Consider the following 25,369-nt stretch of genomic DNA (forward strand, 5'->3'; position numbering starts at 1 on the left):
ATCAAAATTGTACTAAAATCATGATTTAAATTCAAAACGAAATCAATAATTAATCATTAAAAAAAATCTATAACAGTAAATAGGTTTATTATAATTGATAGGTGAATCATTAATAATGCAAAACATTTTTTATTATGAATTAAATTACAGATGAACACTTTCTCTCTTTTTCCTGCAGACGGCTCATTTCTTCGACCTGATGGACAAGATGGAGGTGAGGCTTTTATTCTGAAATCTGTTTCTGTTTTTAAGATTAAATATTTAAGAAACAGTACCTTAGTATAGAAAAGGAGAAAAAGCTGTAATATTTCTAGACTTTTTCTGATTTTCCGACTGAATCCCACCTACCTCACTAACGTGGATCAATCCGCCGCTGAAAATAGTCCCCACAGAAACACCTGTTCTCCTTGAGCTCCTGGAGGACCCAGAGTTTAACGTTTGTTTCTCTCTGACCAATCAGCAGCTTCCTGAAGCCGCCGAGACCAAGACGCTCCCTCAGAGACAGAAGGCACGTCCTTATGTCCATGCGTCTCATGTCCATGCGTCTTCATGTCCATGCGTCTTCATGTCCATGCATCTCATGTCCATGCGTCTTCGTGTCCATGCGTCTTCATGTCCATGCGTCTTCATGTCCATGCGTCTTCATGTCCATGCGTCTCATGTCCATGCGTCTTCATGTCCATGCGTCTTCATGTCCATGCGTCTTCATGTCCATGCGTCTCATGTCCATGCGTCTTCATGTCCATGCGTCTTCATGTCCATGCGTCTCATGTCCATGCGTCTTCATGTCCATGCGTCTTCATGTCCATGCGTCTTCATGTCCATGCGTCTTCATGTCCATGCGTCTCATGTCCATGCGTCTTCATGTCCATGCGTCTTCATGTCCATATGTCTTCATGTCCATGCGTCTTCATGTCCATGCGTCTTCATGTCCATGTGTCTTCATGTCCATGCGTCTCATGTCCATGCGTCCTCATGTCCATGCGTCTTCATGTCCATGCGTCTCATGTCCATGCGTCTTCATGTCCATGCGTCTCATGTCCATGCGTCTTCATGTCCATGCGTCTAATGTCCATGCGTCTTCATGTCCATGCGTCTAATGTCCATGCGTCTTCATGTCCATGCGTCTTCATGTCCATGCGTCTAATGTCCATGCGTCTTCATGTCCATGCGTCTTCATGTCCATGCGTCTTCATGTCCATGCGTCTCATGTCCATGCGTCTCATGTCCATGCGTCTCATGTCCATGTGTCTCATGTCCATGCGTCTTCATGTCCATGCGTCTTCATGTCCATGCGTCTTCATGTCCATGCGTCTCATGTCCATGCGTCTGATTTCCATGCGCCTCATGTCCATGCATCTGATTTCCATGCATCTTCATGTCCATGCGTCTCATGTCCATGCGTCTCATTTCCATGTGTCTCATGTTCATGCGTCTCATGCATCCGTCGTCATGTCCATGCGTCTCATGTCCATGCGTCTCATGTCCATGCGTCTCATTTCCATGCGTCTCATGTTCATGCGTCTCATGCATCCGTCGTCATGTCCATCTCACGCCTCCTTTGTTTACTTCCGGTACATAGTGACATCACTACGTAACACTCGCACTCCTATTGGCTAGCGCTTTAACACATTGATAGGCTAAAGGGGCGGGACATCTATAAGCGGTTGACCAATCACAACAGTGGAAGAAATGCTCTTTTTCTAAAGTGAAAGTAGGAACACCACAGTGTAGAAATATCCTGTTATCCAGTAAGTCTGGCATTTAAAAAAGAAAAGTACTAAAGTATTTGCATCAAATTATACTTTAAGTACCATCAGTAAAAGTACTTAAAGTTCTAAAGTGTAGAAATTATTAACTTCCTGTTTGTCTGAAGGTTGAAATCAGAAACATGTTTACATCTCGTTTAACACTTCAGTTTCCCTTCGGAGACATCATCACTCACCATCATCACTCACCATCATCACTCACCATCATTCACCTGTGTGTGTGTGTGTGTGTGTGTGTGTGTGTGTGTGTTTTGTAATGTGTGTAACAACTGTGTGTTTGTGTTTCAGGACGACTACATTCCTTATCCCCGGATCGAGGAGGTTAGACCTTTTAAAAACACAGAATTTAAAACCAGAATTTAAGCAAATGAAGCGCATGTTGGGTAATATCCCTGCTGTGCTACGATACGATTTGATAATACTTTAATGGTCAGATCAAGTCTGAAATTTCAAGACACAATACATGAAAAACAAACAACAAACATTTAACATAACAGCACAATCAGTGAGAGAAACATGCTCAAAGAGCCTAGTGACATGTGACATGACCTTTGAACTACTTATTTTGTATTTTATTGTATATGTTGCATTGCCATTTCTACACTTTAGTTTTGTGCATTGTGCAACCTGTGAATTTGAATTTAGCGTGCATTTGACCTGGGATTCAGCTCTGTGTTTACTTCTGTGTTTCCAGGTGTTGGAGAGGGGGGGGCCGTTCCCTCAGGTGATCCTACCTGAGTTCGGAGGTTACTGGATCGAGGAAATGGAGATCAGAGAGGGGGAGGAAGAGGAGGAAGAGGGGGGGGGAGCGGAGGAAGGAACAGCCCCAGTGCATTATGGGTATCGTCTGGAGGAGATCGGAGAGGCTGCTCGAGCGTACAGGAAGCTGTTTATGGGCCGGGTGAGGAGGGGTTACAGAATAACATTAATACAGTTTTAAATGATCTACGGAAGAGGGTTAGGGACACATGGGAACACATCTTTGGGGATTTGAGCAAAAGTACAAATGAAAAGGAGTTCAATCGCATGCTGAGCAAAAAGTCAGAAATCTCAGAAGTCAAAATACTGAGATTTAAGTCCGAATTCTCAGAAAAAAAAGGAAATCGGAGAAAAAGTCAGAATTCTGAAAAAAGTCAGAATTACGAAAAAAGTCAGAATTGCCGAAAAGTCAGAATTTTTACAAAAAGTCAGAATTTTGATAAAAAGTCAGACATTTTAGAAAAAGTCAGAATTACAGAAAAAGGGAAATATCTCATGAACTTCCCCACTCAGTCTATCAAGACCCGAGCAGTTGTGTAGAAGTCGGTCAAAGTAATCCCTAGCCATATGAACTTTGATCCTAGGAGATAGAGGACAGAGGTGGAGAGGCATTTTGAGAAAAAGTCGAAATAACGAAAAAAAATTACAGAAAAAGTCAAAATTACGAGAAAAAAAATTGAAGAAAAAGTCAGGATTCTATGAAAATGTCAAAATTACGGAAAACGCAGAATTCTGAGAAAAAGTAAGAATTTTGTGAAAAAAAGTCTGAATTTTGATAAAAAGTCAAAACAACGAAATAAATTACAGAAAGATTCAAATGTAAACATAACATTTTTTTTCAATCTCAGATCTGAAAACGTTCCACATGTGTCCCTGATCGTCTCCTGCTGTCGCTTTGTTTTTATTCCCAAACTCTCGTTTCTCGCTCAGGAGCATCTGAACTTCTCCTGCTCGGCCAGCAGCGTTGGAAGTCTGCTGCTGTCGGTGAGGCACGAGGAGGAGGAGCAGCAGGAGACCCTGCACGTCATCATACGGTACTCTCTTTAGTTATTCATTTATCATTATTTTACATTTTAAACATTTAAACTTAAAAAAATAAAAATTATGTTTTTATTTTCCCTCATTTTATTATTATTTTTCATTTTAATAAAACTTTTTTTTAAATATTTTATAACCATATTTTATTACCAGGTACAACTAGTTTATCATGTGATCATCCTGTGCAATCACAATTTAATTTAGATTGTGTAATCAGGTACTAACTTATTTACTTTTATTTATTTTGTATTTATATTTTAACATGCTCTCACTAGGTACCAACACAACTATTTACTATATTTATTTATTTAAATCAGCACTTCCTCCTCTTCCTCAGGTCTCGGATGAAGAGTGTTTACCACAGATTGTCTCTGTCGGAGCTGCCGGAGATCCCCAGCGTCCCGGAGCTCGCTAAGGTCTGACTCCTCCTCATGGTTTAGATACAGAGACGCTAAAGTACATCCTTTACTCAAGTAGAAGTACAGATACTCGTGTTTAAAAATACTCTGGTGAAAGTAGAAGTACTGACTAAACTTCTTTACTCAAGTAAAAGTAAAGAGGCTTTGAAATGTACTTAAAGGTCCCATGTCATGGCCATCTCTACTGATCATAGTTCCATTGTTGAGGTCTACTAGAATAGATTTATATTGTTCAATGTTCCAAACTCACATTGGTTTCTCATACAACATCTCTGTATAGTATGTGTATTCACTCTCTGTCCTAAACGGCTTGTTGGAGCTCCTGCCCCCCCCCCCCCCCTACGAGCCCAGTGACCGTCTGCGAGACAGCGAAACCCAGCCCGAAACCAGCCCGAACACACACACACACCCGCAGCCTGGCTGGGAGTTTGTGTGTGTGCTCACACACCGACTCACAGCCTCGCCGCATCCCGCCGTCTCAGGGAGGAGAAATCGGCGGAGCTGCAGCTGAGAAAAGATTGAGTGTGTGAGGAAGTCCGCGGATTGGTCCATTTGGACCAATCCACAGACTTAACGTAACGGCTCCGCGGACATAACGTAACGGCTCCATGGATTGGTCCATTTGGACCAATGGGCCCATTTGGGTATGGGCACGTCACTGTACCCAGGAAGAAAAAGAGAAATGTCCAACGAGGCGTTCTGGGGCAGCATAGACAGGTCTTCTCTGTGTTAGAGTTTTACTCCCTACAGGGTGTACTTTGAGGGTTTGTGACTCTGCAGACCGTTTACATGCAGAAGCTACAGAACACAAGGGGACGGGTAATAACCGGAAAAGCATGACATGGGACCTTTAAGTAAAAAGTACCCATAACTAGCAGCTGTTTTAAAGAGTACCTGACCTCCCTTTATATGAATAGAACAATAATGTCATTGTTAGCTAATGAATGTTTCCATGCTGAACAACGGCAACATGACAACGTTTTCATTGGTCCCTCTTCTTTAGAGAAGACCAGGAAATGATGGATACACGGATCGTGTTCAAATCAATAGGCACGCAATGACTCTAAATAATAATGATCACGCCACCAAACACACATTCAAACTAAAGGAACCAGCCTGTTTGGAAAATGTGAGAAGTAGAAAGTACAGGTATTTGTGTTCAACATGTAAGAAGTAGAAAGTACAGGTATTTGTGTTCAACATGTAAGAAGTAGAAAGTACAGGTATTTGTGTTCAAAATGTAAGAAGTAGAAAGTACAGGTATTTGGGTTCAAAATGTAAGAAGTAGAAAGTACAGGTATTTGTGTTCAACATGTAAGAAGTAGAAAGTACAGGTATTTGTGTTCAACATGTAACAAGTAGAAAGTACAGGTATTTGTGTTCAACATGTAAGAAGTAGAAAGTACAGGTATTTGGGTTCAACATGTAAGAAGTAGAAAGTACAGGTATTTGGGTTCAACATGTAAGAAGTAGAAAGTACAGGTATTTGAGTTCAACATGTAAGAAGTAGAAAGTACAGGTATTTGGGTTCAACATGTAAGAAGTAGAAAGTACAGGTATTTGGGTTCAAAATGTAAGAAGTAGAAAGTACAGGTATTTGGGTTCAATATGTAAGAAGTAGAAAGTACAGGTATTTGTGTTCAACATGTAAGAAGTAGAAAGTACAGGTATTTGTGTTCAACATGTAACAAGTAGAAAGTACAGGTATTTGTGTTCAACATGTAAGAAGTAGAAAGTACAGGTATTTGGGTTCAACATGTAAGAAGTAGAAAGTACAGGTATTTGGGTTCAACATGTAAGAAGTAGAAAGTACAGGTATTTGAGTTCAACATGTAAGAAGTAGAAAGTACAGGTATTTGGGTTCAACATGTAAGAAGTAGAAAGTACAGGTATTTGAGTTCAACATGTAAGAAGTAGAAAGTACAGGTATTTGGGTTCAACATGTAAGAAGTAGAAAGTACAGGTATTTGAGTTCAACATGTAAGAAGTAGAAAGTACAGGTATTTGGGTTCAACATGTAAGAAGTAGAAAGTGCAGGTATTTGTGTTCAAAATGTAAGAAGTAGAAAGTACAGGTATTTGGGTTCAACATGTAAGAAGTAGAAAGTACAGGTATTTGAGTTCAACATGTAAGAAGTAGAAAGTACAGGTATTTGTGTTCAAAATGTAAGAAGTCAAAGTAAAAAGTGGTCAGAAAAATAAGTAGTGGAGTAAAGTAAACAGAAACATGTACTTAAAGTAAAGAAGTATTTGTACTCCACTACTTCCCACCTCTGGGTAGATATCAGTAGTTGTGTGGAGCAGCTGATCGTCTCTGCGACTCTGTGCTGATGATGGTCTGTTCCTCTCTCAGCTGCTGTGTGAGGAAGCGGCCGCTCTGCGCTTCAGCCCCGTCCTCTACCCCAAGGTCAGGAAACATCTGTCACCTTCTGTGGATTTAAGCTTCGTACATTAAAGTTCAATCAAACAATTACATCTGAATCACGTAATAAGTGATGAGCTGGAGATGTGATTTTCTATCATTTCATTTAAAATGTTGTGTTCAGTTTGCACTAAAGTTCTTAAATGTGTGTGTGTGTGTGTGTGTGTGTGTGTGTGTGTGTGTGTGTGTGTGTGTGTGTGTGTGTGTGTGTGTGTGTGTGCAGGCCTCTCAGCTGATAGTAAACTTTGACGAACACGAGGTCAACAACACCTTCAAGTTTGGAATCATTTACCAGAGGTTAGGACAGGTGAGAGCTCTCTGTTTCTCTCACACTGTACATTTTACATGTATATTCCATTCCTTACACACGTAATGTATATATACTATACTATTCATTTTTCAACTTGTATATTTTCTACTTTTTTTACGCTATTTTTTTTCTATTTGAGATGTTTACATTTTGGATTGTTTATTTCGAGTCTTTTAATTTCTCTAACGGTCAATGTCTTGTGTTTTGATGCTGCAACACAAACATTTCCCACATTGGGATCAATAAATTACTTCTGATCTGATCTGTCATTAACCCTGCGTATGTGGGTGTGGAACCTCCTCTCCCTGCACACACAAACATTCAATCAGAGTATAATGTGTGTGTGTGTGTGTGTGTGTGTGTGTGTGTGTGTGTGTGTGTGTGTGTGTGTGTGTGTGTGTGTGTGTGTGTGTTCTTCAGGTGTCTGAGGAGGAGCTGTTCAGGAACAACGAGGAGACGCCGGCGTTCTCTGAGTTCTTGTCTCTGCTCGGAGACACCGTGGAGCTGCAGGACTTCAAGGGGTGAGACGTCCTGTTTTATAATAACACCTGAGAAAAGAAACATGTTTTATTGTGTTTTAAAAAGTGCAACACAGGAAACACTGCAGCGCTTTAGTACACTGCAGTTTAAGATATAATAAATAAGGATAAGCAAAAATACTTATTTTTTATTATCCTTATATATTTCTTTTTTTTTTAACCTACTATGCAACTAATTGTTTTAGATTGTTAATGTTCACAGCACCAGACACCAAAGCAGATTCCTTGTATGTGTGAACGAACCTGGCGATAAACCTGAAATAAAAAAGACAACGCTGAGGAACAGCCTGAGTGAAATGAATCAAGCTTTCCAATATTTAAATTCCTGGGTCTTCTCTCAGTGAAAAGTGGAACATCTAACAAAAATCATCGCATATCTGCAGAGGTGGGAAGTATTGGAGTACAAATACTTTGTTACTGTACTTAACCTGTTAAGCCCGAGAGACCCCGGTACCGGGGCACTGCCGCAACATCTTGCAGGAAACAGTGTCTGAGGGCATGTTCATTTAATAAACTATGAATGTTTTATATCCATGTAACGGGAAGAAACTCATCTAACTGATCATTTTTTTTTTTTTTCAAAAGAAAACCCACAATGCTAACACTGAGCCTCTGAATTAGCAACGAGCGAAATATGCTAACAGATTTACTACACCGAAAATCACTCACAAAATCTTATTATTTATCTTTTCACCACATCCAACACATCGATTCACTTCGTGAGGTGACACAGAATCTATTGACACCGACATTACCACTGAATTATACGTATTTGCGACGTTATAAGCAAAAACGGACATCAAAACAGGTGACGCTAGGTAGCTAAAAATGCTAACATTTTTACCTTGGCTCTGTAGTCTCTCCAAAGTGGTCTTCAATGGCATTAAAACGATAAAAACGCTGCTGAAGTTAATCCATAGGTTAATCTAATGTGTCTGTGTCCCTTTGAAATGATTTCTGATAATCCGTAAACATTAAAACTGCTTTTCCGTTTCCAGATGTCAAAGCTAGAGATAGGTTCACTCTGATTGAAAATTACATGCGCGAAGCCCCCACCTTTTCTCTTCACAATGAGTGTGTGTGGGGGACTCCGCCTTCGATTATATTGGCTCTAACGGTCAGAAAGAGGTGTCAACCATCAAAATCGAGCAAGGGGGGCCAGAGATATGGAAAATCCACCCAAATGACCCCAGAAGTGGTTTCTTCTTGCTAAATCTCTCTAAAAAGGTCAAATGTCACTTGTTTTGCATCAATCTTGATACAGGGTACTTATTATATGTTTTACTTTGGATTCCTAAAGCTTTTAGTCTACCTTACCATCATCCAAGGGTAGTTTTCACTATAAGTAAAAAAGAATTTTTGGACGGACACTATAATTTACAGTTTTTTACTATGTAAAATCTGAGTTTTCTTTAAAATAAAAAACATCTATATTGATTCTGACTTTTCTACATCCAACTCACAGGTTTATCATTACTTTGAGAAAAAAGATTATTAATTTAACCCTTTTAGAAGGGAAGATATGGTCATTTGTTCTGGGAATGGCATTTTCGAGCCTGAGACCTGAAAAACAGGCTCAGGGCTTAACAGGTTAAGTACATGTTTCTGGTATCAGTACTTTACTCCACTACTTATTTTTCTGATGACTTTTTACTTTCTACTTCTTACATTTTGAACACAAATACCTGTACTTTCTACTTCTTACATTTTGAACCCAAATACCTGTACTTTCTACTTCTTACATGTTGAACACAAATACCTGTACTTTCTACTTCTTACATTTTGAACACAAATACCTGTACTTTCTACTTCTTACATTTTGAACACAAATACCTGTACTTTCTACTTCTTACATGTTGAACTCAAATACCTGTACTTTCTACTTCTTACATGTTGAACACAAATACCTGTACCTTCTACTTCTTACATGTTGAACTCAAATACCTGTACTTTCTACTTCTTACATTTTCCAAACAGGCTGGTTCCTTTAGTTTGAATGTGTGTTTTGGTGGCGTGATCATTATTATTTAGAGTCATTGCGTGCCTATTGATTTGAACACGATCCGTGTATCCATCATTTCCTGGTCTTCTCTAAAGAAGAGGGACCAATGAAAACGTTGTCATGTTGCCGTTGTTCAGCATGGAAACATTCATTAGCTAACAATGACATTATTGTTCTATTAATATAAAGGGAGGTCAGGTACTCTTTAAAACAGCTGCTAGTTATGGGTACTTTTTACTTAAGTACATTTCAAAGCCCATACTTCTTTACTTTTACTTGAGTAAAGAAGTTTAGTCAGTACTTCTACTTTCACCAGAGTATTTTTAAACACAAGTATCTGTACTTCTACTTGAGTAAAGGATGTGTGTACTTAGCGTCTATGCGTGTGTCCTGCAGGTTTCGGGGGGGTCTGGACGTGTCTCACGGACAGACGGGGTCTCAGTCGGTCTACAGCGTCCACAGAGAGCAGGAGATCATGTTCCACGTCTCCACCAAGCTGCCGTTCATCGAGGGCGACGCTCAGCAGGTAGCGGCTGCTACGTGGCGTTTAGTTACGAGCAGTGTTGGGACGGTTACTTTTAAAATGTAATAGGTTACAGATTACTAAGTACTAGGAGTGGGGAAATAATCGGTACAGCATAGTATCGCGATACTTTGCGTGGCGATATTGTATCGATACACGGACGCCAAGTATCGATATTTTATTATATAAACTATTTTTTTTTTTAATATAAACTGTAGCATATCCCTCCGAAAGATAGTCGTATATAAAACAGGAAGTTAAGACATGAATACAATTGCAATGAAAGCAACAAAAACAATGCCATCTCCTTTTCAGGTTCAAAGAACACACATTGGGTTATTTACATAAACTATTCATATTGCAAATACATGTGTTAACCAGGAAGGGAAGACGCACATGGACATGACCCATGTGATCTGCAATATCGCAATATATCGTATCGCAATACTTAGCATATCGTAGAATCGCAATACTATTGTGTCGTGGCTTAAGTATCGTGATAGTATGGTATATTGGGGAGCCCGGTGATTCCCACCCCTACTAGTTACCCTGTTAAAAATGTAATAAATAATGTAACTTTTTGATTACTTCATTCATGTAATGTAACTTATTACCAAGCAATAAAGCTGAAAAGTCCTAAACAATTCTCAACACTGATTTCTGTCAAACCTTTATTAAAAGTTCTTCAATATAACTTGGATTAAGATTGGAATGTTTTGATTTACAATCTACAATGAAGTGCAATGACCAATCAGAAGTATGCAGATCACAAAAAACACACACTGACTGAAGTGAAGGAACATCTGACCATAACCTCAAACCCAGTCACACTCAGGTCAACTCACTGCCAAGTGGTGACAGAACTATACATATTTTGAACTGTCATTAAATTACAACTTTTTTCTTAGGAACTGTAACGGATTACAATTACGTTTATTTTCTAATTTAATTACCTAACGGCGTTACATGAAGCTAGTTACTCCCTGGTTACGAGACATCCCGTGTGGTTAGTGAGCTCCTCTGTGTCCTCTGTGTCCTCCTGCAGCTGCAGAGGAAACGCCACATCGGGAACGACATCGTGGCGCTGGTGTTTCAGGAGGACGCCACGCCGTTCGTCCCCGACATGATCGCCTCCAACTTCCTGCACGCCTTCATCCTGGTGCAGCCTGAAGGAGATAATGACTCCTACAAGGTGAGGACAGAACCTCCTACAAGGTGAGGACAGAACCTCCTACAATCTCTGTCGTTTCCTATTGTTTTGTGTTATTCAAAGGTCTCCTATTATACTATTTGTAGGCATATATTATAGGTCTCAGATATATAAAAATATATAAAAACATGTCTCTGAAGTGTCCTGCTCCAAACCCCAAACAGATCATTGTAGCCCCCCCCCCCCCCCCCCCCCCCCCCTCTCTTCCAGCTGTTACTTAGGACATGTCTCTGAAGTGTCCTGCTCCAAACCCCAAACAGATCCTTGTAGCCCCCCCCCCCCTCTCTTCCAGCTGTTACTAAAGAGCTGACTCTGGGTCTGTAGCGTTAGAGAGAGAGTAGATCTCATCAGGAGAACTCTCCCAGCAGAAACTCAGCTAAATGCAGCCGTGATGAAACTCCATATCATGTTCCAAACCACATCAAGGATTCTCTCTGAAACAGTATGGAGCTCAAACTCTTTCTCTCTCTCAGGTTTACCACAAGGTGACTTCCTTTTGATTTCCTGCTTCTTCACACATGCTCTCTCCGGTACAGGTTAGCTCTGAGTGTTAGCATGCTAATGTAAACACAGACCATATTACTTCCAGAACACGTCTCATTGTTTCTGACAGCAACGTTTCTGATTGGCCCGTGGGTGTAAAGCCCGCCGGGCCATGACGCAGCAAATCTGGATCAGCTCCGTTGTTCCCCCCTCTCCCCGCTCCCCCGTTTTAGAGATGTGGGTACGGAGGAAAAGAGAGAGGGGTTTATTTCCTGACACTTTGAGAGTCTCCTGACACACCGGGGACACACCGGGGACACACCGGGGACACACCGGGGACACATGGTGATGTAGAGAAGACATCACTTTGTGAGTCTCCTGACACACCGAGGACACATACAGGGGCGGACTGGGACTAAAAATCAGCCCGGGAAACTCGACCGGCCCAACTCGGTACCGCTAGTCAATTGTCAACGGGGGGGGGGGGCTAGTGAATTGTCCGACCGGCCCACTTCGGCACCAAACTCCCGGTATTCCCAATGGCCAGTCCGCCCCTGGACACATATTTATGTAGAGAAGACATCAAAAAGTGACTTTTGCATGATAGGAGAATTTGGAGCTGACGTGTCACTAAATCATGTTTTATTTCTGCTTGTTGTGATTGACAGGTGTCCGTCACGGCCCGAGAAGACGTTCCTCCGTTCGGCCCGCCCCTCCCGAGTCCAGCTGTTTTTAAGAAGGTGAGAGGAAGAGGTCGTTTGACTCTGACTATAAATATATATATATATTTATATCATGTTATAACACACAGTGAACCTGGTGCTGTGTTCAGGGTCCGGAGTTCAGAGAGTTCCTGCTCACCAAACTCATCAACGCAGAGCTGGCCTGCTACAAGAGCGAGCGATTCGCCCGACTTGAGGTACACACACACACACACACACACACACACACACACACACACACACACACACACACACACACACACACACACACACACACACACACACACACACACACACACACACAACACACACACACACACACACACACAACACACACACACACACCAGAGTTCTCGTTAGAAATATTTTTTTGCCGGTCAACATGTCCGTTAAAGTTTAAATCTTCCGGACAAAATGAGAAAAGTGCCGGTCAAAGGTCTTCTTTGTTATTTATTGAGCTTTAAAACAAATTGATATGATTCGATATTAAACAAACTAATTATAGTAGATTAACTACATTATTCAAAAGTGTACAGTAATTTATAATAACGCGGGAATAATAAACGGAGCGCTCTCTCATGCAGCTCGCGGATCCAGTAATGAGTGACCCGACAGTAAAACTAAACATATCTATAACTAGTTTAGGTAGTTTGAGAGGTAATTAAAATAGCTACGTGTGATTTTCTAACCTGAAGTGTGTGTTTTGCTCTGCTCGCCGCTGCAGGTGATCATGCAGAGCTGCGTGTCGACTCGTCAGCAGCAGCTGGTCTCTCCCGTCAGATTAGACTTTACTCGCGTTCATGTCCATATCGATCAGATCTAGCTAGTTCTAGCTAATGATATGACTACCTGCTTATTAAAAGACACCTAAACAATAAGCGTCGCTATGCAACCGGGAGAGGCCGCAAAGTATAGCGCAGCATTATGCATTTGTTTACATGCCCACCGGAACCCAGAGGCATTACCAACAGATCAACGCACAATCAACCCATACAGGACATCTCTTTCTCCACATTAAGTGTTAGACATTAGAATTGACTATTCTTGTCTGTCACATACTCTTCTTGTCTGTCACATACTCTTCTTGTCTGTCACATAAGTGGCGCAACTGATGCGGTATTGCGCAAAGGGGAAATAATTTTGACCGGACATTTTGACCGGAGAGATTTAGATTTGCCGGTCTTCAGCATATTTTACAGGTCATAGTCCGGTAATTACCGGCTAACGGGAACTCTGACACACACATGACTTTCTGCAGGAATACACTCGTGGAAATACTGGAGAAGCTGCTGACTTCACACTGGAATAAGAAGAACAGCTCAGAAAAAGTAGTTCAAACTAAGTTGTTTAAAATGGTGTGTGTGTGTGTGTGTGTGTGTGTGTGTGTGTGTGTGTGTGTGTGTGTGTGTGTGTGTGTGTGTGTGTGTGTGTGTGTGTGTGTAGGAGCGTACGCGCACCGCCCTGCTGGACAGCCTCCTGGAGGATCTGAACCGGCGCTCCCAGTGCATGCTGGGATTGGGTTCAGGTCTGGAGGAGGAGGGGCGATCTGAGAACGGACACACACACGGAGGCCTGCTGGAGTCCATCAAGGTGTGTGTGTAGGGGGGGTGTGTGTGTGTGTGTGTGTCTGTGTGTGTGTGTGTGTGTGTGTGTGTGTGTTATATAATAATAATAATAATAATCCAGCAGCATTACAGGATTTATTTGAACCGTAATGTTGTTTTTCCCCTTCTATTGTATTCTATTCTACTAATTAAATTAAATATTAATACAGACAATTAATAAAACAGAGTCGAAATCTAAAATTAGTAGAAACTATTCATCCCTTTTCCGAGTTTTTGGTCAGGGACCCATATTAAATGCAAATGTAGGAATTCAGACTTTTTTCCCCACAATTCTGACTTTCTGTAATATAATAAATAATATGATATATCGCCTCTCTCTCCTCCCACCAGAGGGCGATGCGAGGGCGGAGTGTCTCCATGGAAACAATGGCGAGGGGGGGGGCTGGTCTGCCCACCAGCCTGAGTGGGGGTGGGCTGGCCGAGGTGAGAAAATAACAAAATAAATATTCTGTCCAGTTTCGGTTTTATGGTTTGTGGTGGAAATTTACTGAGACTTTTTTCTCAAAATCTCTAAATTTTACAAAACGTTACTTTTGGCTCAAAATCTCAAAATTCGGACTATTTTTCTAAATTCTGACTTTTTTCTCAAAATCTGGTGATTTCTGAAGAGTTGAGGTGTCTGAAAAACGATGGTTGTTACCAAGTGGCTGAATAGGACTACAGAAGTCGTGGAGGTCATTACACCCAACACGTAAACACTCCTCTAAGTTAGTTAGCCCTGTTCTGCTTGAAAGCAAGTACCTGCCTCCTGCAGACTGTTCAAACAAACGCTTCAACTCGTACCATTTAGAATCTGTATGTTTGAATATGGATCTGAAGTTGGCGTGACGTTGAAGTCGTGCTGCTGTACTCGGCTGTAGTTCCTTTATAGCATCACGTTAGCATTTAGCTTCTGGACATTAGAGTTATGATTAGAACATTATAAAAGTAGGGTAGACATGTGGAGATTATCCAGCTGAACAAAACGTGCATTTATCAAACAGGTTCGTTTTCCACAGACCTTATTTCCAGCTATTTTCCAAAATCCTCTGGAGAAATCCCGTTGCTTTTAGTGGAGGGAACAGCAGCTTCCTTCAGGGTAAATACGTCCTCCCTGCACCGCTCTATTAACCTTACAACAGTAAATAGCTCTAAACCCATGTACGACTCATTTAGGTTATTTGCTGCTACCTGTTAGAACTATCTTGAAAAAGAAGAACAGATGGTGAACTCTAAATGCGCCGTCAGTGTGATACAATTCTCCACTCCAGGTTATTTTGATGTTTCTTTCTCTTTTGCACGATGTGATGTAATAACTTCCCTGTGTGTGTGTGTGTGTGTGTGTGTGTGTGTGTGTGTGTGTGTGTGTGTGTGTGTGTGTGTGTGTGTGTGTGCGTGTGTGTGTGTGTGTGTGCGTGTGTGTGTGTGTGCGTGTGCGTGTGCGTGTGCGTGTGTGTGTGTCTGTGTGTCAGTGTAATGTGAAGTCTCCGGTGAAGAGGCGTTCAGGACTCTTCCCTCGTCTGCTGAGCATTGACAGCCAGACAGAGAGACACAACCAGAGGAGGTTTGTTTTCTACACTTAAACATGTCAATCGTCAGAAGAGATGGCAAAAGTACACACATCCTTTACTCAAGTAGAAGTACAGATACTCGTGTTTAAAAATACTCTGGTAAAAGTAGAAGTACTGACTAAACTGGGAAACGTCCTCCTTTTGGAGTTAACATGAAAATTCTCCCGCACTTGTAGAAATGTCCTCTCAATTGCATTGAGACGTCCACTTCATATACACATTTTGACCAAATCTCCAGCCAATGGCAGGAGTGTCATGAAAGTGACACAAAATGCAATATTTACATTTTCCAGCAGGGGGAGCTCTAAGACCGTGTAATATCTTTGCTGTACTTGGGAAAAATAAAAATAAAGTGTATTTATGATGAAACGCGCTTTAAACGGGTAAACAAGTGTTTCTGACCCCCAAACATTGTGGGTGTGCTACAGCTGGTACCACCTGTCACTATACCAAGTTTGTAATCCCTGCGATGTTTTTTAAATATTTGACATTGTCCAAATGTCTCAATTTTCACACCAATACATCATATGCTGGCCTATATATCACCGTTCAAATATAAGCTCCCTCTGTCAATGCATTGTGGAAATATGAGCATGTCCATTTAAAGGAATTTATTTTGCATTGAAACCGTCCCTGAAGTGTACAACATTGTACACTTCAGGGACGGTTTCAATGTTAAATAAGTTCCTCCAATTGGACATGCTAAAACACTCGTCCAGACGTTGCTCTATTGAAGCCTTGTTCATGTCCAATTGATGCACTTTATTTAGTATTGTATATTTCAGACATATACAATACACTTATTCCGACATGTGAAACACTATTTCTTCCTTGTAAAGTGCTTTATTGTAGCCTGCCTTTTTCATGTCCAATTGATGTACTTTATTTAGTATTGTATATGTCTCTGTATTGTACAGTATAGTACAATACATGTACATATACAACACACTTATTCCGACATGTGAAACACTATTTCTTCCTTGTCAAGTGCTGTGATGTGCCCTGGAAGTATCAGACTATTTAAACAATGTTTACCCCATGATTCAAACACTGTTCTCAACCATATTTTAGACTGTCCATTTGATGGAATTCAATTTGTATTGAAATGTCCATGCATTGTACAATATCGTACACTACGCGGATAAATGGGTTATATAGTGAATTCCATCAATTGGACACTCTTCCGCCATCTGGTGGACCTTTAATGAATTTCAGAAGAAATTCCAAAACTTTAATATTTTCTATCTCAGAGGGGAAAGCTCGTCTAACCCCCGTTTCTTTCCCATGTGGAAGCCCCTGGCGGTGCCTATGCGTGGAGTTCCCCGGCTTATTTTAGGTGCACTCTGGGGCAAAGATAAGGGTCTACTTAAGTAAAAAGTACCCATAACTACCAGCTGCTTTAAAGAGTACCTGACCTCCCTTTATATTAATAGAACAATAATGTAATTGTTAGCTAATGAATGTTTCCATGCTGAACAACAGGAATATATGCTGATACCAGGAAAATGTACTTAAGTACCAGGGACGCGGGAAGTCAGTCAGAGTTGGGGGTGCTACTCTGGAGCCTCGCAGCGGAGAAACTGTGACGCGCTGGGGGGGGGTACTAGTGGAGCCTCGCAGCGGAGAAACTGTGATGCGCTGGGGGGGGGGGTACTAGTGGAGCCTCGCAGTGGCGAAACTGTGGTGCGCTTATACTGTAGGTGCGCCGCGTTTGGGGGTGCGGGGGGGTTGCGGGTGCTAGCGGAGCCTCACAGATGGGGGTGCTGCAGCCCCCTCAGCACCCCCCCTTCCCGCGTCCATGTTAAGTGCAGCAACAAAGTATTTGTACTCCACTACTCAGAAGGTGTATATACATATCCTCTCTATATCTCTCAGTCTCCTCAGTGAGCAGAGGAGCTTCGACAGCTGCCACTCTCAGGAGGTGAGAGAGCTGCCGTCCAATCCCAGCTCTCCGGAGGCGGGGCCACGGGACAGGTGAGGGAGTAACAGGAAGTCTGTGATTTATTACCTCAGATTGTATAGAAGTCTATGAGAAAATGTTCCAGACAGAAACAGGATGTGTTTTCAGGGTTCATGTGAAGAAGGAGAGGATCTCCAGATCAACCTCCAGCAGCTGCAGCTTCAGCTCTGCAGAGGACACACACCTGGTGAGAAGCACACACACACACACACACACACACACACACACACACACACACACACACACACACACACACACACACACACACACACACACACACACACACACATAATCTAAGAAGTATCATGATTAATAAAAGTGTAAACATGTATTATAATGTTCACATTTCCCTGCTGTGTCCTCTCTCTTCCTGTCAGACTGCAGAAGGTCAGACTCCTGTCATCGTCTGCCGCAGCCCCACAGGTTCATTTCATTTATAAATACTTGATGCCCTGTGTAAAGCTTTTAAAGTTAGTAAAAACTTCTTTATTTCTGTATTTATTTTACTTTCAGAGCTGAAGAACAGAAACTCTCCGCGATCCAACCTGAAGTTTCGTTTTGACCGACTGAGTCACTCTGCTGCGGTACGTCTTCATCTGATCAGATATATTTATTCATAATAATAATAATAATAATACAAACCAACAGCTTGTGGGTAGTAGTATTATCCACAGACATCATTTCATATTTTAATAATAATTCTGTTTCTGTTTCCTGTGTTTAATGCAGGGAAACTGACCTGAGAGCAGCAGGAGGTAAATATTATCTGATCCTCAATAGAGAGGTGAAGTCCCCCCCATCTACTTCCGGTCCATGGGACCTTATTTCGGAAAAATGATGTATTGAAGTCAATGGGGAGAGAAAGATTATCTTTCGATCCCGTTTGAATTGTGCCATGAATTACACATATGATGTTTGTCAATTTAAAAAATCATTTCCATGTCAAAAAAAGTCACAGTTTGTCGTAAAACTGTTGAAATATAAGACTATGAAAAATACGCAACTAGAAAGACTACAAATCCCAGAGTCGCGTAAGTGAGCACGTTAGTTAGCATTACAGCCTTAGCCTTGTCATTTTTATTAGCCTTAACATGAAGTAACATGAAGTAACCCAAAATGTTAAACAGTAAGAGTAGTAGTCATATTTCGTGAACCCTTTGAAGAGTACTGTCACACCAGTGTGATCATTCTATAATACACCGTTTAATCCCGGATGCCCCAGGGGGAGACATGCTAACGCTAACGCTACATTGGCATCGGCGATCTTTTCTACTTCATGCTATCTGCACAAACGGTTAACATTGAACATTAAAAAGATCAGGCAGTTCAGGGAGAGTCGAAGGAAGGCAGGCAGGCAGCTTAGCATGACATTCTTCTGGACGTGTTTCATTGTGGTGATAGTGAGGGTGAGAGGGTGATAGTGAGGGTGAGAGGGTGATAGTGAGGGTGACACTTCCTCCTCCAGCACCTGGACACACCAGGAAACTACCACGCCAGGATCCTGTTTGTGGACTTCAGCTCCGCCTTCAACACCATCATCTCGGCTCTGCTGCAGGACAAGCTCTCCCAGCTGCACGTGCCTGACTCCACCTGCAGGTGGATCACAGACTTCCTGTCTGACAGGAAGCAGCACGTGAGGCTGGGGAAACACGTCTCTGACCCCCAGACCATCAGCACCAGTTCCCCTCAAGGCTGCGTCCTTTCACCCCTGCTCTTCTCCCTGTACACCAACAGCTGCACCTCCAGTCACCAGTCTGTCAAGCTCCTGAAGTTCAGACGACACCACCCTCATCGGACTCATCTCTGGTGGGGACGAGTCTGCCTACAGGTGGGAGATGGACCATCTGGTGACCTGGTGTGGGGAAAACCACCTGGAGCTCAACGCCCTAAAAACAGTGGAGATGGTTGTGGACCTCTGCTCCCTCATCAAAAAAGCACAGCAGAGGATGTTCTTCCTGAGGCAGCTGAAGAAATTCAACCTGCCAAAGACGATGATGGTGAACTTCTACACCTCCATCATCGAGTCCATCCTCACCTCCTCCATCACCATCTGGTACGCCGCAGCCACAGCCAAGGATAAGGGCAGGTTGCAGCGGGTCATCCGCTCTGCAGAGAGGGTGACCGGCTGAAATCTGCCATCCCTCCACGACCTGCACGCCTCCAGGACCCTGAGGCGGGCAGGGAAGATAGTGTCCGACCCCTCCCACCCTGGACACAAACTGTTCACCCCCCTCCCCTCTGGCAGGAGGCTGTGCTCCATCAGGACCAAAACTTCTCGCCACCTGAACAGTTTCTTCCCCTCCGCTACCGGCCTCTTAAACAAGGCCCGGCCCCCCCGCTGTCACTTTACCTCTGCCACATTATCATAGACTATATGCATTACATTAATGCACACAATGTCATAGTCCTTTCTGCACATATTCTGATTTCACATTTCATAGTTTATATGCAAAAATTCATTCATAGCATTCTATTTCCATGTAAATTACTGCTTTATTTTATTTTTATTTTATTGCTATTTAACTGTATTTTATTACGGTGTAAAAGATTTTGTGTTTTATATCAGATTTCTTGTTTTTTATATTTTATGTATGCACCATGACATCAAGTCAAATTCCTAGTATGTGCGAACCTACCTGGCAATAAACCTGTTTCTGATTCTGAGAGGGTGAGAGGGTGATAGTGAGGGTCAGGGTGAGGGTCAGGGTGAGGGTGAGGGTGATAGTGAGGGTGATAGTCAGGGTGAGGGTCAGGGTGAGGGTCAGGGTGATAGTGAGGGTGATAGTCAGGGTGAGGGTCAGGGTGAGGGTGATAGTGAGGGTGATAGTGAGGGTGATAGTGAGGGTGATAGTCAGGGTGAGGGTGAGGGTGATAGTCAGGGTGAGGGTCAGGGTGAGGGTGATAGTGAGGGTGATAGTCAGGGTGAGGGTGATAGTGAGGGTCAGGGTGAGGGTCAGGGTGAGGGTGATAGTGAGGGTCAGGGTGAGGGTCAGGTTGAGGGTCAGGGTGAGGGTGATAGTGAGGGTGAGGGTGAGGGTCAGGGTGAGGGTGATAGTGAGGGTCAGGGTGAGGGTCAGGGTGAGGGTGATAGTGAGGGTCAGGGTGAGGGTCAGGGTGAGGGTGATAGTGAGGGTCAGGGTGAGGGTGATAGTGAGGGTAGTCAATCCCTTGTTTGGCAAGACAGTAGTGACGGCCATCTTGGTGACGTGTGTTGTTGTGCGAGACCAGAGATGTAGTTCATTGAGCGGTTTCACACAAAATGTGTTACTTCATAGTTTTACGGCAAAAACATTTTTTTTTTACTTGCAAAATTATCTTTTAAATTGACAAACATCATATGTGTAATTCGTGGCACAATTCAAACGGGATCGAAAGATGATCTTTCTCTCTCCATTGACTTCAATACATAATTTTTCCGAAATCAGGTCCCATGGAGCTCAATCGGAAGGGGAGGGACTTTGCCTCTCTATAGAGTGGCGAAGTCTCGCCCATCTACTTCCGCCCCATGGGACCTTATTTCGGAAAAATAATGTATTGAAGTCAATGGGGAGAGAAAACTTATCTTTCAATCCCGTTTGAATTGTGCCATGAATTACACATATGATGTTTGTCCATCTTAAAAAATAATTTCCATGTCAAAAAAGTCACAGTTTGTCGTAAAACTGTTAAATATAAGACTATGAAAAATACGCAACTAGAAAGACTACAAATGAGTCGCGTAAGTGATGTCACAATTGTTTTCCACTAAGAGATACCTAAGATCAGCGCAATATAGATAGAATCTATCTATATGGCGCTGGCTAAGATAAGATAACTTTAACAAGATGCCTGTGTGCTTAGTACCAGGTTGTTATTATACCAGCAATGGGTCTTGCTCGTTCTTTCGCTTCCCGTCTGATGAAAGGACCAGGAGTGGCTTGATCAAGTTAGCTACCTAGCTAGTAGCTAGCACGCTAGTTAGCATTACAGCCTTGTCATTTTTATTAGCCTTAACATGAAGTAACATTAAGTAACCCAAAATGTTAAACAGTAAGAGTAGTAGTCATATTTCGTGAACCCTTTGAATAGTACTGTCACCGGTGTGATCATTCTATAATACACCATTTAAGCCCGGGGGAGAAATGCTAACGCTAACGCTAGCATCGACGATCTTCTCTACTTCATGCTATCTGCACAAATGGTTGACATTAAACATTAAAACGACCAGGCAGTTCAGAGAGAATCAAAGGAAGGCAGGCAGGCAGCTTTGCATGACTTTCTTCAGGACGTGTTTCATTGTGGTGATAGTGAGGGTAGTCAATCGTTTTGTTGACAAGACAGTAGTGACGGCCATCTTGGTGACGTGTGTTGTTGACCAGAGATGTAGTTCATTGAGCGTTTCACACAAACAAAAGTGTTACTTCACAGTTTTACGACACATTTTTTTTTTTTTGACTTGCAAAATTATCTTTTAAATTGACAAACATTATATGTGTAATTCGTGGCACAATTCAAACGGGATCGAAAGATAATCTTTCTCTCTCCATTGACTTCAATACATAATTTTTCCGAAATCAGGTCCCATGGAGGTCCACCGGAAGGGGAGGGACTTCGCCACTCTATCGTTCACTTCCATCGCTACATAACACTCACTCCTATTGGCTAAGGGGCAGGACTTCTCTAAGCCGGTGGACCAATCACAACAGAGCTGGGGATTCTCCATTTATCATGTATTTAATTTAAAATGTAAAGATGTTTTATTTTTTTCTTCTTCATTTCTCTTTTTGCAGACTAACAGCCGGAGGAGGACATTAATGTGAAGACACACACACACACACACGCACGCACGCACACGCACACGCACACACATACACACAGGATTGTTGTTCCTGCAAAAACATGCAAAAAAACTATTATTTAATTTGTATTTTCCTGATGTCCGCTCGGTGGATTTAACCTCTGTGTCTCACTTTAAAAAGAGGCTCTGATTTCCTTAAATTACTGTATATATTGTATTTTATGAATCACGTCCCACTCTTTCTAATAACTGCAGAATAATCATTTATTTTCAGACTTTTTTATTTAAAATATATATGCACACATTTTGACTCTCCTTATTTCAGGAGCACTCACTGAATGTGCATGATGCATTAAAGTGAGGCACGGGGGCTAAATAGGTTTTATTTGGTAATGGAGTATTTCTACATTGTAGTATTAGTACTTTTATTAAAGTAAAGGATCTTCCACCGCTGATATTCACACGGTCAGTTCATTTTTTTAGAAAGGGATCAGAAAACTAACAAAAACTGTTTTAAATTCACTGTAAATCATTTTGTTTCTTCTCGTAATTGCTCGTATACTAACTGCAGTACTGCGTAGTACTGTGCAGTATTAGTATCTTTAACTGTCTGAATGTTAAACGCTGAAGATGTCGTATTAATCGGAGCAGGAGGCCGTCGTTCACTTAGTTTACTCACCAATAAATATTAACACTTTACACACACAGGTTATTTAAGTGACTTCAGTACTTAGTGTAAAGTAACTAAGTAATCAAGTAATGTACTTAAGTGCATATTAGAGGTACTTTACTTGAGTATTTCCATGTTATGCTACTGTGTACTTTTCCTCCACTACATGTATTTAATCCCTTTATTTACTTCACAGATGTGGATGAATGATGTGAAATATAATCAAGTGTTAAATCAGACTTTAGTTCCACCTGGAGTAAATTCACAAGCTACCCTGCAGTATACAAAGTCATTCAAACTAGCTGCACCTTTACCAGCTTTGAGAACACTTTAATGATCAATCATTATAAAACATATCATATATATTATTCTGAAATGGACCAATCTGCACAATGAATACTTTCACTGTCGCTACTTTCACTATATTTTGATGATAATACTTTTCTACTTTTACTTGAGGAACATTTTGAATGCAGTACTTTTACTGTAACAGAGTATTCCTACACTCTGGTACTTCTACTTTTACTCAAGTACAAGATCTGAGTACTTCTACTTTTACTCAAGTACAAGATCTGAGTACTTCTACTTTTACTCAAGTACAAGATCTGAGTACTTCTACATTTACTCAAGTACAAGATCTGAGTACTTCTACTTTTACTCAAGTACAAGATCTGAGTACTTCTACTTTTACTCAAGTACAAGATCTGAGTACTTCTACTTTTACTCAAGTACAAGATCTGAGTACTTCTACATTTACTGAAGTACAAGACCTGAGTAATTTTACTTTTACTCAAGATCAGAGTACTTCTACTTTTACTCAAGTACAGGATCTGAGTACTTCTACTTTTACTCAAGTACAAGATCTAAGTACTTCTACTTTTACTCAAGATCTGAGTACTTCTACTTTTACTGAAGTACAAAATCTCAGTACTTCTACTTTTACTCAAGTACCAGATCTGAGTACTTATACTTCTACTGTAACTGAGTATTCCTACACTCTGGTACGTAACAACACATGTATTTGATCTAACTCTTGAAATCTAACTTACTCCGGAGTAATGTAAGTTATGTGACTTTCGTTAACCTTCTTTATACCAAACCGTCTTTGACTAAACCACGTAGTTTTGTTACAGCTTAAAATGCTTATTTAACACTAACTTATTTAAACCCAAACCTTCTACTAAACCTAGCCAAGTACCATTACATGTCACTTGTTAGACGCTTGTATCCAAAGCGACTTACATACTCAATACTGTGGACAATCCCCACAGGAGCACTTTGGGGTGAAGTGTCTCAGGGACACAACGACATGCTGACTGCAGTGGGGTTTGAACCTGTACTCCCCTGATCCCAACACCAACGCACTAGTCCACTGCGCCACAGCCTCCCACCTCCCAAGTACTTCAGACTTTTTTATTTGACTTAAATAACAACACATGGTAATTCTTATGGTATTAAAGTGTTGAGCTGCAGAAACTCTCTCAGTAATACCTTTCACACCTTGACCCATGTTCCCGGGGAACTTCGGCCTCCATCCCGATCTGACAGATACATATTGTTGATGTTGATTCTTCGTCTCTCTGAATGCCGTCTGTACGTTTCATCGATTCACGTCTTCACGGCCGGACTGCACGCCTGCACGTTTTATGTAAAGAAAATCAATGTTGAACACTGGAGAAACCTGCAAAAAGAATACCTTCACTGCCGCTCGATGCAACAACTGACAGAAAACTGATGAATCCTTTGCACTAAAATGACAGATGCTCTGTGGATGTTCCGTGTATATATTAAATATGTATAATTGTCTTAATTGCACTGAAAGCTCAAAATCTGTTTCTAATTTCAGGTAAAAATCTCTCTTTTCTGTGTTTTTGGCCAAAATAGAGTAATATTTTATTTTGAAAGGGTGAGGAAGTAGCATAATAACAAACATGGCGGATTGAAGTCTGCAGGCGAGACGTTCACACTCTGATGTCGGTCTCCTTTTTCCTGTGATATATTTTCATGTTCCTGTAAATTATTTGTGTTTATCTAAAAATAACATGAATAATACAAATACTGTACAGATGGTAACAACTTCAATAAAGTAAAAGTATTTCTTAAACTGTTTCCTTTGTTTTCATTTTTTCTCAGAACTTTTAACTTTCATCTCAGAATCTCATTCCTCATCCTGCAAGATGAAACCCCTCACTAGGTGACCCTCTTCCTGCCCTTTCCTCCAGCATTAAACCCCTCACTAGGTGACCCTCTTCCTGCCCTTTCCTCCAGCATTAAACCCCTCACCCGGTGACCCTCTTCCTGCCCTTTCCTCCAGCATTAAACCCCTCACTAGGTGACCCTCATCCTGCCCTTTCCTCCAGCATTAAACCCCTCACCCGGTGACCCTCATCCTGCCCTTTCCTCCAGCATTAAACCCCTCACCAGGTGACCCTCATCCTGCCCTTTCCTCCAGCATTAAACCCCTCACTAGGTGACCCTCATCCTGCCCTTTCCTCCAGCATTAAACCCCTCACTAGGTGACCCTCATCCTGCCCTTTCCTCCAGCATTAAACCCCTCACTAGGTGACCCTCATCCTGCCCTTTCCTCCAGCA

At 41.7% G+C, this 25,369-nt stretch overlaps 1 protein-coding gene across 1 annotated transcript in view; it reads left to right on the forward strand.

Annotated features, from left to right (window-relative positions):
- The window catches only part of LOC117488205 (rap1 GTPase-activating protein 2-like), a 23,032-nt gene extending 100 nt beyond the window's left edge, over nucleotides 1-22,932 (forward strand). The window contains exons 2-21 of the mRNA XM_034137007.1: nucleotides 179-214; nucleotides 2,058-2,090; nucleotides 2,464-2,670; nucleotides 3,459-3,562; nucleotides 3,904-3,982; nucleotides 6,338-6,391; nucleotides 6,630-6,713; nucleotides 7,137-7,237; nucleotides 9,654-9,783; nucleotides 10,826-10,972; nucleotides 12,142-12,213; nucleotides 12,306-12,392; nucleotides 13,639-13,785; nucleotides 14,151-14,243; nucleotides 15,272-15,363; nucleotides 17,246-17,517; nucleotides 17,708-17,753; nucleotides 17,844-17,914; nucleotides 18,060-18,085; nucleotides 22,100-22,932. Of these exons, the coding sequence (XP_033992898.1) occupies nucleotides 179-214; nucleotides 2,058-2,090; nucleotides 2,464-2,670; nucleotides 3,459-3,562; nucleotides 3,904-3,982; nucleotides 6,338-6,391; nucleotides 6,630-6,713; nucleotides 7,137-7,237; nucleotides 9,654-9,783; nucleotides 10,826-10,972; nucleotides 12,142-12,213; nucleotides 12,306-12,392; nucleotides 13,639-13,785; nucleotides 14,151-14,243; nucleotides 15,272-15,363; nucleotides 17,246-17,348 (1,569 nt within the window). The 3' untranslated portion in view covers nucleotides 17,349-17,517; nucleotides 17,708-17,753; nucleotides 17,844-17,914; nucleotides 18,060-18,085; nucleotides 22,100-22,932. The remainder of the gene's footprint in view (nucleotides 1-178; nucleotides 215-2,057; nucleotides 2,091-2,463; nucleotides 2,671-3,458; nucleotides 3,563-3,903; nucleotides 3,983-6,337; nucleotides 6,392-6,629; nucleotides 6,714-7,136; nucleotides 7,238-9,653; nucleotides 9,784-10,825; nucleotides 10,973-12,141; nucleotides 12,214-12,305; nucleotides 12,393-13,638; nucleotides 13,786-14,150; nucleotides 14,244-15,271; nucleotides 15,364-17,245; nucleotides 17,518-17,707; nucleotides 17,754-17,843; nucleotides 17,915-18,059; nucleotides 18,086-22,099) is intronic.
- Nucleotides 22,933-25,369: the final 2,437 nt, after the last annotated feature.

This window comes from Trematomus bernacchii, unplaced genomic scaffold, assembly GCF_902827165.1.
Source record: "Trematomus bernacchii unplaced genomic scaffold, fTreBer1.1, whole genome shotgun sequence".
Lineage (NCBI taxonomy): Eukaryota > Metazoa > Chordata > Actinopteri > Perciformes > Nototheniidae > Trematomus > Trematomus bernacchii.